This window comes from Protobothrops mucrosquamatus, unplaced genomic scaffold (genome assembly GCF_001527695.2).
Source record: "Protobothrops mucrosquamatus isolate PMUCROS unplaced genomic scaffold, P.Mucros_1.0 scaffold_180, whole genome shotgun sequence".
NCBI lineage: Eukaryota > Metazoa > Chordata > Lepidosauria > Squamata > Viperidae > Protobothrops > Protobothrops mucrosquamatus.
Window position 1 is genome coordinate 22,828 of NW_015386256.1, and position 16,719 is coordinate 39,546.

At 35.2% G+C, this 16,719-nt stretch overlaps 1 protein-coding gene across 1 annotated transcript in view; it reads left to right on the forward strand.

Moving 5' to 3' along the window:
• The window catches only part of ATG2B (autophagy related 2B), a 52,456-nt gene that overhangs the window by 5,269 nt on the left and 30,468 nt on the right, over window positions 1-16,719 (forward strand). The window contains exons 3-16 of the mRNA XM_015823770.1: window positions 1,620-1,772; window positions 3,189-3,291; window positions 3,711-3,870; window positions 6,013-6,192; window positions 7,003-7,099; window positions 7,384-7,566; window positions 8,588-8,749; window positions 10,796-10,894; window positions 12,189-12,450; window positions 13,363-13,513; window positions 14,201-14,296; window positions 14,412-14,600; window positions 15,776-16,049; window positions 16,545-16,647. Coding sequence (XP_015679256.1) covers window positions 1,620-1,772; window positions 3,189-3,291; window positions 3,711-3,870; window positions 6,013-6,192; window positions 7,003-7,099; window positions 7,384-7,566; window positions 8,588-8,749; window positions 10,796-10,894; window positions 12,189-12,450; window positions 13,363-13,513; window positions 14,201-14,296; window positions 14,412-14,600; window positions 15,776-16,049; window positions 16,545-16,647 — 2,212 coding nt within the window. The remainder of the gene's footprint in view (window positions 1-1,619; window positions 1,773-3,188; window positions 3,292-3,710; window positions 3,871-6,012; window positions 6,193-7,002; window positions 7,100-7,383; window positions 7,567-8,587; window positions 8,750-10,795; window positions 10,895-12,188; window positions 12,451-13,362; window positions 13,514-14,200; window positions 14,297-14,411; window positions 14,601-15,775; window positions 16,050-16,544; window positions 16,648-16,719) is intronic.

Sequence of the window (16,719 nt, forward strand, 5' to 3'; positions counted from 1 at the left end):
TGGCAACTCCATCGCTGAGTAAACATGTGATTGCCCCACGTAACAATAGAAGTCCTGGCAGTCCTGATTCCAGTTAAGATATATACAGTCTTTAAGCAAGACATTACATGATGGCACCACATGATCTTCTGCTGGCTTCTCTGTTGGCTTTGCCAGCTGAGAAGGTTGCAGATAGTGCTCATATCACCACAGGGATACTGTGATAGTTGTAAGTGTGAGGACCGGTGATAAGCCACTTTTTCAGCACTGTTGTAACTTTGAACTGCAGTAAACAAATAGTTGTTAAGCAAGAACTACTTGTATCCACTTAATTTTTGCTTGGTGGAATATTTGAATATCAAATAGGTATGGTATCATGAGGCAATATGTAGGTTTACCCATGTCTAATCAGATAATAAGGAAGTAAGTGTTACTGCAAATAATCTCCTTGACTCAAGACAAAGGATATTGCTCAGTGTTCAAATATAATTTATACATTTTTCTGGCTTAAATACTTTATCTCAAACCTATGATATGCTTTGTCTTGTAAATTTTCTGTTACTTTATAAACACAGTTGTAGGCTATCGAGATGTATATAGATTCACTGTGTTTACAATGATATTTTTAAGAGATTGGCAGCCACTTGTCTGAAATGGCATAGGGTCTCCTACTTGAGCAGGGGGTTGGACTAGAAGACCTCTAAGGTCCCTTCCAACTCTTATTCTGTATGTTATAAACTCACATCTGACTTAAATTTTCTTCATAAAATAACAATCTTTATATTGCTTTTCTTTTGTTCATAAACTTGACTGTAACTACATAATTAGATCTATTGTCTGAATCCTGACTATATGGGAAAACCAATCTCATTTTATCATTATGTAGCCATATCTTTTTCATATATAATTTTCATACTTGGAGAGAAGTCCTGCTTTTCATTCACAGACTATAAGATTGTTGATTGGCATCTTGGAACAGTTGGAAAAACCCTCAGAATGCTTAAGACTAAACTTATTACACTTATAGGAAGTTTGTAATATAATTATCCATACTTGCACGTTCTGCTGTTAAAATGGAAGACTTCTACAGCAGAAGAATAATTTTGTGTATCCGTTGATCTTGCAATATGTGGTCAGAGCATTTATTCTCCATGCATGTCTGAAGTTGTTGTTGTTAATTGTGAAGTGTCCGACCCATCGCGACCCCATGGACAACGTTCCTCCAGGCCTTCCTGTACTCTACCATCTTGTGGAGTCCATTTAAGTTCACACCTACTGCTTCAGTGTCTCCATCCAGCCACCTCAGTCTCTGTCGTCCCCTTCTTCTATTGCCCTCAATCTTTCCCAGCATAGATATATCCTACAATCTAATTTACTCCACAATATTCTTTCCCTAGTTTTTTGTATGCTATATTTAATGTTGCTAGCGAAATGTTTCTATGAGAATAAGTATAAACTTTGAGAGGCTTCTCATTTTCTTATTACATTGTAAATCATTGCTGTGCACATAGAAAGTGTTAGTCAGAAATATTTTGCTGATTGAGTTCCTGTTTAATATTACTGACTCATCCTCGTAATTTAACAATAATGGCTGAAGTTGATTAAAAATAAAACATGTTTGATGAATTTTTTTTTGGTAGCTTCTAGTTCAGAACCAATGTATTGGTCAAGCTTTATGACAAGTAGCATGCAGCTTGCAAAAGAATGTCTTAGTCAAAAACTGACAGATGAACAAGGAGAAGGATCCCAGCCTTTTGAAGGACTTGAGAAATTTGCTGAAACAATTGAAACAGGTACTGTTTGCATCACAAACTGCAAAGCCAGATTATCAGTTAACCAAAAGTATATTTTGTTAATTGGGTCACAATAATTGTCAAGTTTTAAAATGTGGCATTATTTAGTAGCATATAGGCACTGCTATGCCCTGATGGGACAGGTTTGCATGTATAAACCACTGTTTCACAATAGTTAGGTAGGAATCGAAGCCAGTGACAATGTTCCACAGTCTCTTTCTCCCAATATTTTAGTCCTTAAGTGTTTTCTACCCAGATGGTGTCTGAACTGTTACAAGAAATACACATAACAGTTGCTTTTCTTACACAGTGATTGGTACATTGTAGTCTGATTTTTACTTGGGAGGGGGAATGAAAGAGTTCATTTGCCTGTTTAATTAAAAGGAATAGTTGCAGCATCATTAGTTACTTTTTTTTGTCCTGCATTTCTAGCTGTCGGACGCAAAAAGATCAGGAGCCAGGATAGAGTTCAAAAGCACTATGAGCTTATTTCATGCTATCTACCATGTTTTCCCAAAAATAAGACCTGGTCTTTTTTTTTTTGCCTCCAAAAGAGGCACCAGGTCTTATTTTCAGGGGGTGTCTTTTCCTTGGTCTCACCTTGCAGCGGTGGCACCGACAGCCCTGCCCAGCCGGCCCACTTCTGCTGCTGCCAAAGGAAATGCATCTGCAATTGAGAATGGAGCTCAGGATTGATGCGCGCAGAACCCCCCCCCCCAGCCTGCATTTTGCTGTCAGAGGCCTTTGCCTCTGATGGCAAAATGCAGGCTGGGGGGCACCGCAGAAGAAGTGGGCCGGCAAGGCAAGTGTTGATTCATGGGAGGCCTGGCTGCAATGATAAGTGGGTGCGGGACGCGTGGGGCAGCTCCAACCCCCCACACCCACCCTAGCTTGATTTTTAGGTGTGTGCCTTGCCCCCAAACTAGGGCTTACTTTTGAGGTAGGGCTTATATTAGGACTACCTTCAAAAATCAAGCTAGGGCTTATTTTGGGGGTAGGTCTTACTTTCGGGGAAACACGGTATATGCAGGAATCTGGTCTATGAATGGTCAAGGCAATTTGGCACCAGAGTCCAGGGACTCCAAGGATGGCTGGACACTTTTGGGGCCGTAGTAGTTCCAAACTGATGATGTGTTTAATTCCACTCTTGAGCTCAATCTGATCATTTTCTACATCACCCAGCGGATGCTTTGGATATAGGCACTTTAGTATCTACTTAGCTGATGTAATATTATATATTTTTAAGTATTTATTTTCATCTGGCTCAATATATTATGTGATCAATCATGATTTATAAATGATAGCTTATTGCTCAATGTGATGTATATTGGGTTTGTCTTGATAACATGATTCTTTCTACCTGGTCTGAACCCAGCAGGTGTAACACTACTTGTTATCTTGGTATTTTCATTATAGTTTTAAGAAGAGTGAAAATCAATTTTTTAGACACTGTTCTGAGAATTGAACATGTGCCAGATAATTCTAAAAGTGGGACAGCACTGGAAATTCATATTGAGAAGTAAGTGGGTTTTATTTATTATTTTTAGTGATGGCTGGAATAGAATCAGTACTTTATGAGAATTTAAAATAAAGGTTCTACTGTATTACTCAATAACAGAACTTGACGTTATGTCTGTAGCAATAGTGATTAGGATTTTAAACATGAAGAAGATAGAGGAATTTTGTAATTAAATTAGTGCATTAATGTTATTAGAGGTTAAGCTGCATATGCTTCTGTGCTCATGTGATACAATAATGCTTTGCTAGATTTTTATGGAGATTCTCAATAATCCAGGTCATGGTTGTCCCAAAGTTGCTTTTTCCAAAAGGCAACTGGACTTTCTTGGTTTTTTTTCTTTGAAGCTATTCGTTTGATATAAAGAAGAAAATTGTAAATTTATATTCTATTCTTATTTCATTATTGATTTCTGCTTGCAGAACGATGTATTGTGATGAAACTGCTGATGAATGTTCTGGAAATGTACATCAGCCCACAGCTTTTGCTCACAAATTATTACAGCTCTCAGGTGTTTCATTTTTTTGGGATGAATTTCCGGCATCAGCAAAATCCTCTCCAGTCTGTTCCACTACACAGTTGGTAAAATTCTGTAATTTTTTTTTTGTTTATTGTATTTCTATAACTCCAGAAATTCAGAATTCAAAATATGAATCCATAAAAGCAAAATAAATTGAAAGCATAATATTGATTCAATAAAAGCAAAAAATAATATAATATAGAAATACAAAATGCTAATGCAGGGGTCTTTGAACTCGGCCCTTTTATGACTCATGGACTTTAACTCCTAGAATTCCTCAGCCAGGCACACTGGCTGAGGAATTCTGGGAGTTGAAGTCCATGAGTCATAAAAGGGCTGAGTTTGAAGACCCTGTGCTAATGTGTTGTAGCAACCATTTATTTTGCAAATTCCCTCCACTGATCAGTGTTTTTAGCAGGCCAGCAAAGGTGATAGCCTAACTTTAGTGGGAGAGTGTTCCATTATTTGGCAGACAAAATTGAAAATCATTCCTTTTCCCTCTGACCTCAGAGGCATGAGGGACCATTAAAAAGTGTTGACACAAAATATTCAGTGGATGTTCAAGGGGCTTCTTCCATATGGAGCAGCCCCCAATTCCAGTTGAACTTCCAGTGAAGAAAATGGCAGTCTCATGACCAAAACCTCAGCTCCATGGATCTGGTGGTCATTCAGCAGAGATAGTAACCTTCCATCTATTCAGACTAGATAGTTGCTGTCATTGTCAGTATTCCTAGGACTTGTATAGTATTTGTCATGATGGAGACTGAAAATATACATAAATTTATACAGATAGTCCTTGCTTAACATCCACTTGTTTAGTGATGCATTTGAAGTTATGATGATGCTAAACAAGGGACACTTGCAGTTGCAGCCAATGCAGCATCCCTGATTACTACCTGCAACCTTCACTGCCAGGTTCCATTAAGCAAAGTCAGTGGGGAAATCTACAAGAAGTTGCAAGTGATAATCATTTGACCACCCTGCAGTTTTGTGGAATTTGCCTAACATTGGTAACTGGGACAATCAAACTGCTGTCATAAGTTGGTGAGGTTACGTGACATTGTGCTTTATGACTTTGTCACTAAGCAACAGACCTTCCTCCTCCAGTTACCATCAATAAGCAAGGACTACCTGTATAGTTGTCTGTATGTATTGTACATATTATGTATTTAAAGTGTAAGCATTCCTGCCAGTTTCTCTCCCAATTTTCAGATTTTCTCTCCCAAGCGTTTGCAGTTTTGAATGTCTGTTTTTGTGAAAGCTAAATTGAGCAATTTAGCATTTACCAAAATTTTGTTAAATCCAGCCACACAGATTATCATGTGTTTGTAAAATATAGCAGTATAAAATATTCTGAATTAAATATTCAATGTTGCTTCATGGTCTGTCTCCCAAATTGTTTAATATCATTTCAATTTACCATTGCCTTTTTTTTCTGGGCAGTTTCCTGTAAAGCACAGATCTATCACTACCAACCATGTTATTATTTAAAATGCCTTTAAAATCTATTGTCTCTGTTAGGTTGGTGTTTAGTTTTGTATTAAAAAGAAATGAAGTGGGAAAGGGTGCTTCTGAGTTAGCATCCTTCCTAAATTAGAGTTATCTTGCTACAAACTAGGACAATAAAACAAGGAGTTTGTTAAACAGTTTGGCATATGCTAATGTATAAATCCAACTCATAATCTAAGTGACCTATATCACATTCTGTTCAAAATATTATGCACTATATTTATTTATCAAATTAGATACTACCCATCTCATCTAAATGTCTCTGGGTAGTTTATAAGTGAAAATCATAGAACCATATAAAAAGATACCATTAAAATAGACTAAACAGGATGAGAATCAAGTAAAAACAGAGAAAAAAGATAAGTTAAAAGGCAGAAAGAGCACTCTTAAGGCACCCCCAAGGTTGCATAGTGCCCTTGGATCCCCATGCAAGTTGGCAGAGTCATATCTTCATACTCCTCTAGAAGGCCAGGACATAGGGCAGGGAAATTGCAGAAACATTTTGCTATAAAATCTCTGTTAAATTTTTAATGTTAACAATGTTTATATCCCATTATTCTTGTGTTTTTAGTTTTATGCTAATACTGAAAATTATGTACTATAGTTTTCAAATAGCTTGAATACATATATTTCTGCACACAGCAAGAAAGTGTGCTTATATATTACCTCTGAAAATGTATTTATTTATTTTAAAGTTAACAGAACCAAAGCTTTCACCTAGCTGGAATCCAAAAATTATGTACGAGCCACATCCTCAACTACCACGAAACCTACCTGAAGTTTCTCTCTCGGATCCTGTGCAAATATGTAAGTTGATTGGAAGGATGGAACTGAGTCTTACATTAAAGCAAAATGAAGTGCTTCCAGGAGCAAAGGTTAGTTGTTGATTGTAGTCATATTTTTCCCCCTTACCCCATTGGTACATGTTATTCAAGTCTCGGTGTAGATATCTCTCTTTATTCTGCATTCCATTTTTCCTTGATAAAAGTTTTTTTGTACATAGTTGAACTCTGTTTAGTCTACTGTGTAAAAGTGAAGGATAAGCATGTTGTAATTATTAGGCCATTGTTTGTTCATTATTTAAAATCAGCGCAGATAATCTGAAGTGCGTATGCTTGCTGCATGCTTGCAGTCTAGGGTTTGATCTTTTTTTTTTTTAAGGCAAAGAAGTGCAAAAGAATAAAAAGAAATAAATACAGCTAAGTAAGAATACATGTGATTAAAACAACCGTGTTTCAGTTGTAGATTCAGACAACAAGAAAAAATCAAGTTCAATTAGTACAATGTCATTTGTAACATTTTAAAATCAAATTATTTAACTAGTAGTTGCCACTAGTCAAGTTTGACTCAAAAGCAAGAAACAAGTACATTAAGAGCAAAACAATAATAGCTTTTCTTTGAGTTTTTGCAGAACTAAAACTTGTGAGCCTCAATATTATAGATCGAGAAACTATTGACAGCAGAGGAACAAAGAAATCTTTGAAATAATCACACACGAATGCTAATCAAAACTAATATGCAAGCTGGACTCTAATAAGTCATTATATTTCACAGAGTAACAGTATCCACGGTTTATTTCATAAGATAAAGAATTGAAATCAGAGATGAAAGTACTGTTTTTGTTCAATGGCAAGATTGATAACTGAGAAAACTCGTTCTTATCAAATGTATTAATTTTTTTTAAGCTGGACGTAGATGGACAGATAGATTCCATACACTTGTTCCTGTCACCCAGACAGGTACATCTTTTATTGGATATGTTTGCAGCCATTGCCAGACCAGGTAAGTTGAAATTGTGTTGATTAATATGATTGAAATAAAGGGAACAATCTGAGTTTTGCATGTTGCCAAGGTTTTAAATATTTGCTGGCAACTTTTTTTAATGTAGTTACAGGAAGGGTATAGTTTTTAAAGGGGAAGCAGGGCTGATAATGTTATGCCAACATTGGAACAATGGGGCTGAATTATTTCAGATATAGGCTTTGAAGCTTATGTGGGGAAAATTGTGTTTCCTGGGACTTAGAGAATTAGAGAGCATATTTCTTCTATTTTGTGTTTCATTGCAGAGAATCCTGGCAGAATAGAATTATCTAATAAAGATAGAAAAAATCGGCCAATGCAACAAGAAGATGAGTATCGAATTCAGATGGAGCTCAATCGTTACTTGAGAAAAGAAACTTTGCCAGTAGGTACAAAGTCTGATATGAGTTTTTATGAAGCTGAGGCAGCTAGAACTCCTTCAAGTCGTGGTGAGCAAACAACCTAAGCTTCCTAGTATATGGGCATATTGCTATTTATATGGGTTTGCACATAATGCTAACTTATGAGTTTTAAATAATGATTTGTGGACTTGATCTTATAGAATTAAACATTGCATTTAGCCAGAAACAAACAAGCCACATAATAGTGGCCATTGTAGCTTAGCATGAATCAGCAACTGAAAAATTGAATTGTAAGAAATTCAATATTTGTTTATTTTCCTCCTTTCTACTCCTCCACAATTCAGAAGTATTGACAGCTTGCATAAAACTCATTAAATATCCACAATACAACATCTGTAAAATTAGTAAAACAACATCATTCAGACCAAAGTATTTTTATGAGTCAAAGCCTGAGTATCATCAGTTCCTACTAAATATTTTAAAGTCATTGAATAATATTGAACATAACATCTATTTCAAAAATCTCAGATTGAAAGAAAGGACTTAAGCTAAACACGTAGACATCAGATTTAATTTTGAATATGATATATTTTTATTGTCTAAGAGCAATCCCACTGTCACTCTTGTGACACAGCAAGAAACAATGAGACAAAAGTAGTAAGCATATCTAATGTTATCATTCAAATTCCACCTTTAAAACATTTATGTTCCAACATATGATGCAAGTAGATAAGTTGTGATATTTGAATTGTGATGCCTATTTCATTATTTGCACATTTTCTCACTTGTGAATGCTGATAAGTAGTTAGTGAGTTTTGTTGATATATTATTAATAGTTAACCAGTGTTAAATATGTATAGTTTATTGTTATACTAGATAATATACTTCTCAATTACCATGATATACTAAGAATTTGACAATGGGGAAGTTGGTGTAGAAGAAATTCCAGATAATCTTAAGTTATATAGTGGCTTTTAGGGAAATATATATGATTCAATACACTGTACGTACATGTATATATATATATGATTTCCTCCTTCTCCTTCTCTCTCTCTCTTTGTTTTTTTTTATTTTGAATGTTACAAATATATCTACTTTTTTCTTTTAGAAGAAGAGGTTTTCTTTTCAATGGCTGACATGGAGATGTCTCACAGTCTTTCTTCATTGCCACCTCTTGGAGAACCACCAACTATGGATTTAGATCTTTCTTTAACTAGTACATATACTGCTACCCCAGCAGGATCTCCACTTGGTGCTGCAGCAGTATGTAGTACTTAACTGTTTGCATTTGAGCAAAGGAACTTTTTGTGTTTGGGAGCGATTGTGTTTGTAGAATATACTAAGCTAAATTTAGTGATAACCATGGCCAAAAGCAAACATGCCAATTATCCAACATACAATCACATTTACTACCCCAGTATTGGTTCTGCTTATTGCAATAAGTTTTGTGCTGGTTAATTCTCCAAGTTTTTAATATATGTTTATAAATAGCACAGTCCGTAATGGTCTGATTGGCTTTAGAGCCAAAATGCATGAGTTGTGGACAAGCTAATCCTGATTCTGCCGCAGCTCATTTGTTTCCAAAAATGTCTGTCTGTCTCTGTCTGCCTATCTACCTATCTTATTTATTTGTGTTACAACATCTTATATGCTGTTGTATTTCTGGAGACATTGAACCTCTTATATTTATAAAATAAGTTTCAAAACAAATATTAGTACAGTTAAAAACAGTAAAAATTGTATGTCACTATTCACGTATAGCATAATTTTACTTGTCTCCAGATCCTTTCTGAAGAGTCATGTTTTTTATAGTTGTCCAAAAAATTAGTAAGGTCATATCTGTGGATATACTTTCCAAAGGAAGGGAGCCATTACTGAGAAGAGTTAATCCCAGATCCTTGAAGCAAGCATCCACTAGTGAGGGGGCTCACAACAAACTCTTTCTCCTGGATTTTACTGAACAGTCAAAATCACCTTGGAGAACATGGTAACAGATACAGTATATACAGTGCTTGAGCCTGTTGGGGCTTTAAAGTATCAGCCAGCACCTTGAATTGCATCCAAAAGCTATTTGGCAGCCATTGCTACTCCCATACTAGTGGTATTGGTGAACCTTGATATTATCATAACTACAGAGATTGCAGTATATTTTACAACTGAAACTTTTGGATGGCATTCAAGAGCAGCTGCTCTTAAGATCATTGTTATAATCAAGCTGTGAGGTAACAAGAGCATTAATGACTTGAATAAGTGATCCAGGAAAGACTGCAATAGGCACACAATAACTAATTGTGCACTACTTCTGGTTATATCCTCCACCTGGAACAACAAGTATCATGAGTTCAAATTGCAGCATAGCTCCATCTAAGAGAATGCTGCTTAGCACAAAAGCTTTCAGCAGTAATCAGGACCTTCATTCCATTTCTTTATCAGCCCTGGGTAGACATATATAATTGGGTATCATCAGCATATTGATAATACTTTACATTGTACTGGTGGCTAGTTCCTATGAACGTTCAGACAATAGAGGGAAGGAGAGTAAATCTTCCAGTAATCCATGGCAGAGTGGCACCACCATATCTCTCTGTCCACTATATCTGGAAATGCCCACTCATGAATAAAAACCATTGAAGAAGAGTACCCATCTTCCAGCTTTTTCAGTCAATCCAGATTAATGTTATCAAAGGCCATTGAATGTTGGACAGAATGGAACCATGATGGTTGTAGTCCCTATATTCTGATCCTGCAGTAATCATCAACAAAGGTGATGAATACATTCTTAATTGCATGCCCAGACTTGGGTCCTGATTGAAAAGAGTCCAAATAATACATTTCATCCAGAGATCTCCATGTTGTTGTTGTTAATTGCGAAGTCGTGTCCGACCCATCGCGACCCCATGGACAACGTTCCTCCAGGTCTTCCTGTCCCCTACCATCTTCTGGAGTCCATTTAAGTTCACGCCTACTGCTTCAGAGAGAGATCTCCATAAGTGTAGTCAAATCACTTTCTCAGTAATCTTACCTAAAAATGGTTGGAGACCATTGACATTTGTAATAATTTTTTCAGTAGGGAATACTTTTGGCTCTTATGAAATTCAATTACTCTCCCAAAGAGAGTAATTGAGTCATGACTTGTGTTGACAAACCCAACCCACAACACAGGCAGGTATACATTACATTTTGGGAGAGGGGGACGGGAACAGCTGCGAGGGTAGAGAACATTTCTGTCATTTATTATTAAATAACTTACAGAGTGCTGAAATGTTATATAATGCAAGCATAATAACATTTATGTTCTTATTTTAATAGGAGTCAGCATGGGGAGAATTTGATCAAAACAAGCAGGAACTGCCGCAGTTGAGAAGTGCATCATTTACTCCTAACACTGATCATTCAGTTCCACTACGAAGAACTTGTAAGTGAAAATTGGGGAATAGCATGCCTCATTATTCAAAACCAGCGTAGCATAGTTTTCAACACTGTGCAATAAAACCTTTTTGTTTTGTTACTTTTAGTACTTTTATTTTCACCTGCTCTTTTATTATTAGTCTCCTCATTTTAAATCAGAAGCAAGATTTCAAATATTCATAAACTAAGGTGTCACAGTAATCTCTTTCTTTACCTGGTTAAGAGGCTTACTGAAACAGATAGTCCTCAACTTACAACCGCAATTGAGCCCAAAATTTCTGTTGCTAAATGAGACAGTTATTAGGTGAGTTTTGCCCCATTTTACAACCCTTTTTAACATAGTTGTTCAATGAATCACTAAAGTTGTTAAGGAAGTGACAAGGTTGTTAAGTGGCTTCTGGTTTCTCTGTTCACTTTGCTGTTTAGAAGGTTGCAAAGGTGATCACATGGCCCCGGAGACACTGCAACGGTCATAAATATGAACCAGTGCTAAGCATCTGGATTTTGATCACATGGCTATGGGGATGCTGCAATGGTCATGAGTGTGAAAAACAGCCATAAGTCACTTTTTTCACTGCTGTTGTAACTTTGAACAGTCCCTAAATTAACTGTTGTAAGTCGAGGACTACCTGCGTTAGCATATTTAATCTTATTGGATCAAAAGTAGCCGCTGATTTTTGGGTGTTTCAAAAGTTCAAACTGAAGTAATTTATTTGACTTTTTATATATGAAATTCTGCTAATAATTTTATCCAGCTCTTATTTCATAAAATTTGGATAGTATATACGTTTCTTGTTTCAATCCCTCCCACATTAGTTGTATTTTCATAACTGAGAACGCTAAAAATGCAAGAATGTAACTAAGCTATGCTTGCTTCCATATATATATATATTGCTAAGTGTGAATTTGAATATGTTTACTTTTTAAATTATTTGTATTTTTATTATTGAAAAGCATAAATAAGGAAGCTAGATACCTTATTTATATAGCGAGTTAAGGCATATTTGAAATTCTCTTTACTTAAGAAGGTAAGTATAATATTAAGCATATAACGTAATATATATTTAGTTAATACAAATGCTACTTTCTTGCATAAGCAGAATTTCAAATGCCTCAACTACATAGATAAGATATCTAGCTTCTGTATATATGATTTGATTAATAATACAATACAGTAATACTATATTACAGTTATAATTTAATACTTAATGCTGACGGTATAGTAATTAAAAGTGATGTTAAATTGTAAAGACAAACTGTTGAAGACTATTTTAAATAGTATAATTTTTATTTCATTCCAGCTCTTCCATCCAGATCTATTTCAGTGGATGAGTCTAAACCTGAACTTCTTTTTAGGCTAGTAGTGGGTGCTTTCTCGGTGTCCGTGCTCCATATTGATCCTTTACCACCACCTGAAACTTCAATAAACATTAGCCCGCTAACATCAATGGCACAGGATTTTTTTACCCAGATAGAAAAAGTTGATCCAGCTCAGATTCCCACAGACGATTTTTTGTTGCTCCGAAAAATATTTGCAAAGGCTTGTTCACATGACCACCTTCGGTACATTTTTTCTTGTTTATCTACTAATATAACAAACAAAGCAACAGTAGTCTATATGAATGATGATGGAATAACATTAATTTATTGTTTAGTTAATTTATACATTTACATTAAAGCATAACAGCTTTCAAACATAAAAGATAATCCTTTGAATAGAAATCTGTTTTGAATCCCTCCTAATTGTAGTAAGAAATCCACAGTAATTTATTCAACAACAGTTGAATTTGTTGTTGATATGAAACGTATTATGGTAGAGAACCTGTTTAAAGTGCCTGGTTGATGATTTCAAGTATGGAGACAAATTGCATTGGAGTATTTTTTATTTTTGTTTTTATTTATTTATTTGTATCTCACCTTTATTATTTTTTACAAATAATTCAAGATAATGAACATATCCAACCTTCCTCTTCCTGTTTTCCCTACAACAACTCTGTGAGGTGGATTGGGCTAAGAGAGTGTGACTGGTCCAAAGTCATGCAGCTTTCATACCTTGGGCAGAACTTGAACTCATGGTCTCCCGCTTTCTGGCCTGTTCTCTTAACCACTAGCTCAAACTAGCCAAATTATTCCTTTTCCTCTATTTGCAAGAAGTTGTCCACCATTCTCGGTCACAGAGTAGGCAGTTGGATGTTTTTGGGAAATTTCAAAACCTGGACTACAGAGCAAGATTTGCCATTTTTTCTTTCTTTTTTTAATTCTTGACCAATTTTTCTTTTTAGTGGCAGATAGTATTTGGAAATAGATTATTTTTTCATGTATTTGAGATATTATTGCATGTTAGAAAAAGTTAGCAAAACAAATGTTTTATTTTGGCAGTTAAACTTTTTTTTCCACAACTTTTTAACAATCAGTAAAGAGCAATTGCATCTGTGTTTGTTGATTAATGGTTTGTTCTTTTGTTTCTCATGATAGATTTATAGGTACGGTCCTCAAAGTGTCCTATGAGCAGCGACAAAAATCAACCTCTCAGTGTTTGAATACAGATTTATCTATTGGACAGATGGAACTTCTGGAATGCCTGTTTTCTACAGACTCCCATTCCCAAATACCTCACTATACAGAGGTAAATTATATGTATGCAGTTAATATTAGCAATTGAAACACATTGAGAAAAATATGAAATTGTGTTCCCTTATATTTTTACATATATATAAATTGCATTCAGTGGGTAAATGTGTAAACATGATTGCTTTATGACAATTGACTTTTTGGTAGCTAGATGTTTGGGTTGGAAATACCTATTTAGAAAAAGTTGCTCCAGGCAGAAGTATAATCTGAAATGCTTAACTATTTTTTTCCCTCTTTAAAATCCTTGGGGCTCCATTTTTTTCTAATATCCAAGGGTGTAGCAAAATACAAAACTAAACAAAATCTTAGGGATCTAAAATCTATTGCTCCAGGTTGCTCTAGATAACATAAAAAAGCAAGGAAAATATCAATACTCTGGGTTGCTTGGTGAAAAATCATGTAATGAGGTGAACAATAACATTCTTATTTTTTTTCTCCAAATATATTGGATTTTATATCGTTCTGATAATCTGCTGATAGCATGGTAATTACCCAAAGAACAGATTTATTTCCCATTCCATAACTCCATGTCTGCACCTCCTCCCTAGTATTTTGGAGGGCTGAGGGGATTTCACAGTAGACATGTGGAAACCCATTCACAAAATGATAGATGGTGTTTTTGGTTTTTCTAAGCTGTGTCTTAATTACAGTTATTAGCAATTTTGTTGTCTTTCTTTTAAAGCTCCTTAGGTTTAACTCTGAAAAGCAAGAAAACAAATTACATTCTCCCTCATGCCTTCAACTTCATTACAAGCACTCAAACAACAAAGGGCCTCAGGTAAAGTTGATAAAATTGTTTTCTCTGATTTTTTAAATATATAAATATAAACTTGTGCAATTGTGTAAAAATAGTATTTTACATTTGTAAAAGGTCTGTAGTGTTTTATTAACAGGGTAGCCAGGGGAGACTGAGCTCTGTTCCCCAGAAAGCAGATTTACAAGTCAAGTTGAGTCCAGCATTCTGTGAACTGGATATTAGCATTGTAGACAGACTAAATTCATTGCTTCAACCACAAAAGCTTACCACAGTGGAAACTATGGCATCCCATATGTACACTTCTTACAACAAACATATTAGCCTGGTAAGTAGAAAATCATTCTGCTTTACTTGTGTATTGGTTACATTTTGATTATTTATGGAAAAAATTGATTTGTTGGAAGTTTGAGGTACTGACATTTTTGCTTTTTATCTATTTGTTTACTTATTACTCATATAACTATCCTCAAGATAACTCAGAGCAGCAAACAATAAAAAGACAGAAAACAAAAATAAATTGTTGTAAGATACACAAAACAGAGTAAAAACTAATACAAAAATTTCACCAAGGCAATTCAGCAATAATGTTAGACAGAATTTTCCTGACCCAATGCCTGAGAGGAAAGCCAGGTATTATGAAAAGCGTCACCCTAAAAATGTCTTTTAGTGGAGTGATGTTTACATAGGAGACGATCTAAAAGTATCTCTTGGTTGGAAGTTTCAATATAAGATGGGTGGCTATACAAAATATTTAAATAAATAAATACATAAATACAAACATTAATTTGTAGTGGTAGTCCTCAACAGTAATTGACCCTGCATTTATAAATCAAGGCACCCGCATGACTGGATGTAATTTTCTGGCCTTTTTTGTGGTGATAGTCAAGCAAAATTCAAGATCATTAAACAAATGCCACATTCATTAACTAAGCCCATTCATCTGAATGGGCGTTTTTTTGGTCAGAAATCAGCAAAAAATGCTGAAAACAGACAAAAAACATTGTGAAACACCTTAACCTGTTGTAAAGCTGACCCACCTGACATGCGGTCGCATGACTGCGGGAGGGGGGCAATGATGCGACCTGACTACCTATATACATAAACATATATAGTAAAAGTTACTAAAAATATATACCATCTAGTGAAAATTATAGATATTTTCTAGAATTCAGAGATCCATTGAATCTTCAATCCCACTCTAGTATCTGTATGCCTGGATTTCATCTTCTTTGCCCAGGTTGAATTACATGACATGGGGAAGATGTCTAGCCCTGAGTGAAGGGTTAGTTTGCAAAAACTTCCAGTGTGAGTTTAGAAATCTCATAAACAGTTTTATGATTTATTTGTTTTAGTACTACCTTGTGCATATAGCAACCTTAAGACGTGGACAGTTTCAGCTAAGAAATGTAGTATAACACACAAATATATATATATTTCAATTAAGTTTCCCCCCCATGCTTTAAAAACAGTGTTTATTTTTTTATTATTATGCACTTTTAGCACAAGGCATTTGCTGAAGTTTTTCTGGATGATTCACGTACTCCCACTAATTGTAAAGTATCGGTTCAAGTGATTGCACCAGCTCTGAAGCTTTCAGTTCGCTTCCCAATACCTGACCTACGATCAGATCCAGAACGAGGACCGTGGTTTAAAAAATCACTTCAGAAGGAAATTCTTCAATTAGAATTTTCAGACACAGAACTTAAAACAGAATTTATTGGAGGGCCATCTTCAGAGCAAATTCAATTAGAGCTCACGTTTAAAGAACTAACTGGTAAGATAAAGAACCAGTAACTGTTTATAATAGTGGGTGCCATGAAGTACACAAGTGGTTGGATAACAATAGCCTATTTACTATTCCATGTTTTTCTATTTTAAGAATATGTGGGTGTTCTTTAGGAAGGGAAAGGAAAATAATTTTATACATTTGGTATATAAATGAAAATAGTTATAACTTTAAATAAAGCCCTTATGTTTTTGTTGTCTTAAGACAGGGGTGGGGAACTATGGCCCTTTTATAACTTCTGGGAGTTGAAATCCACAAGTCATAAAGGGGCCATAGTTCCCCATCTCTGCCTTAAGAGGTCATAGTCTGCACTTACAGGATAGCTACTTTTCTATGTAATTGAGAATCATGGTTGCAAAAGACTATTTCTTTTGTAAAGAATGTAAAGACACAACAATTTTAATAAGTTTCCTGTATGATTTGTTATTGCTTTGCTACTGTTCATAGGAACATATGTAATTATTTTCTCTATTTTCGTTGTAGGATCTTTTGAAGAAAACGAAGACCAATCAGCTATACAGTTTTTTAAAGTTTCCAGTGGTGTTCTTGGAGAAATGGTTTCATCAGACAATTTTGACTGGCCACGGTATAGAAAGATATTTCATCTTCCTACTGCATTCTTAAAACATTGATACATTGTCACACAATGCCTGTTTTA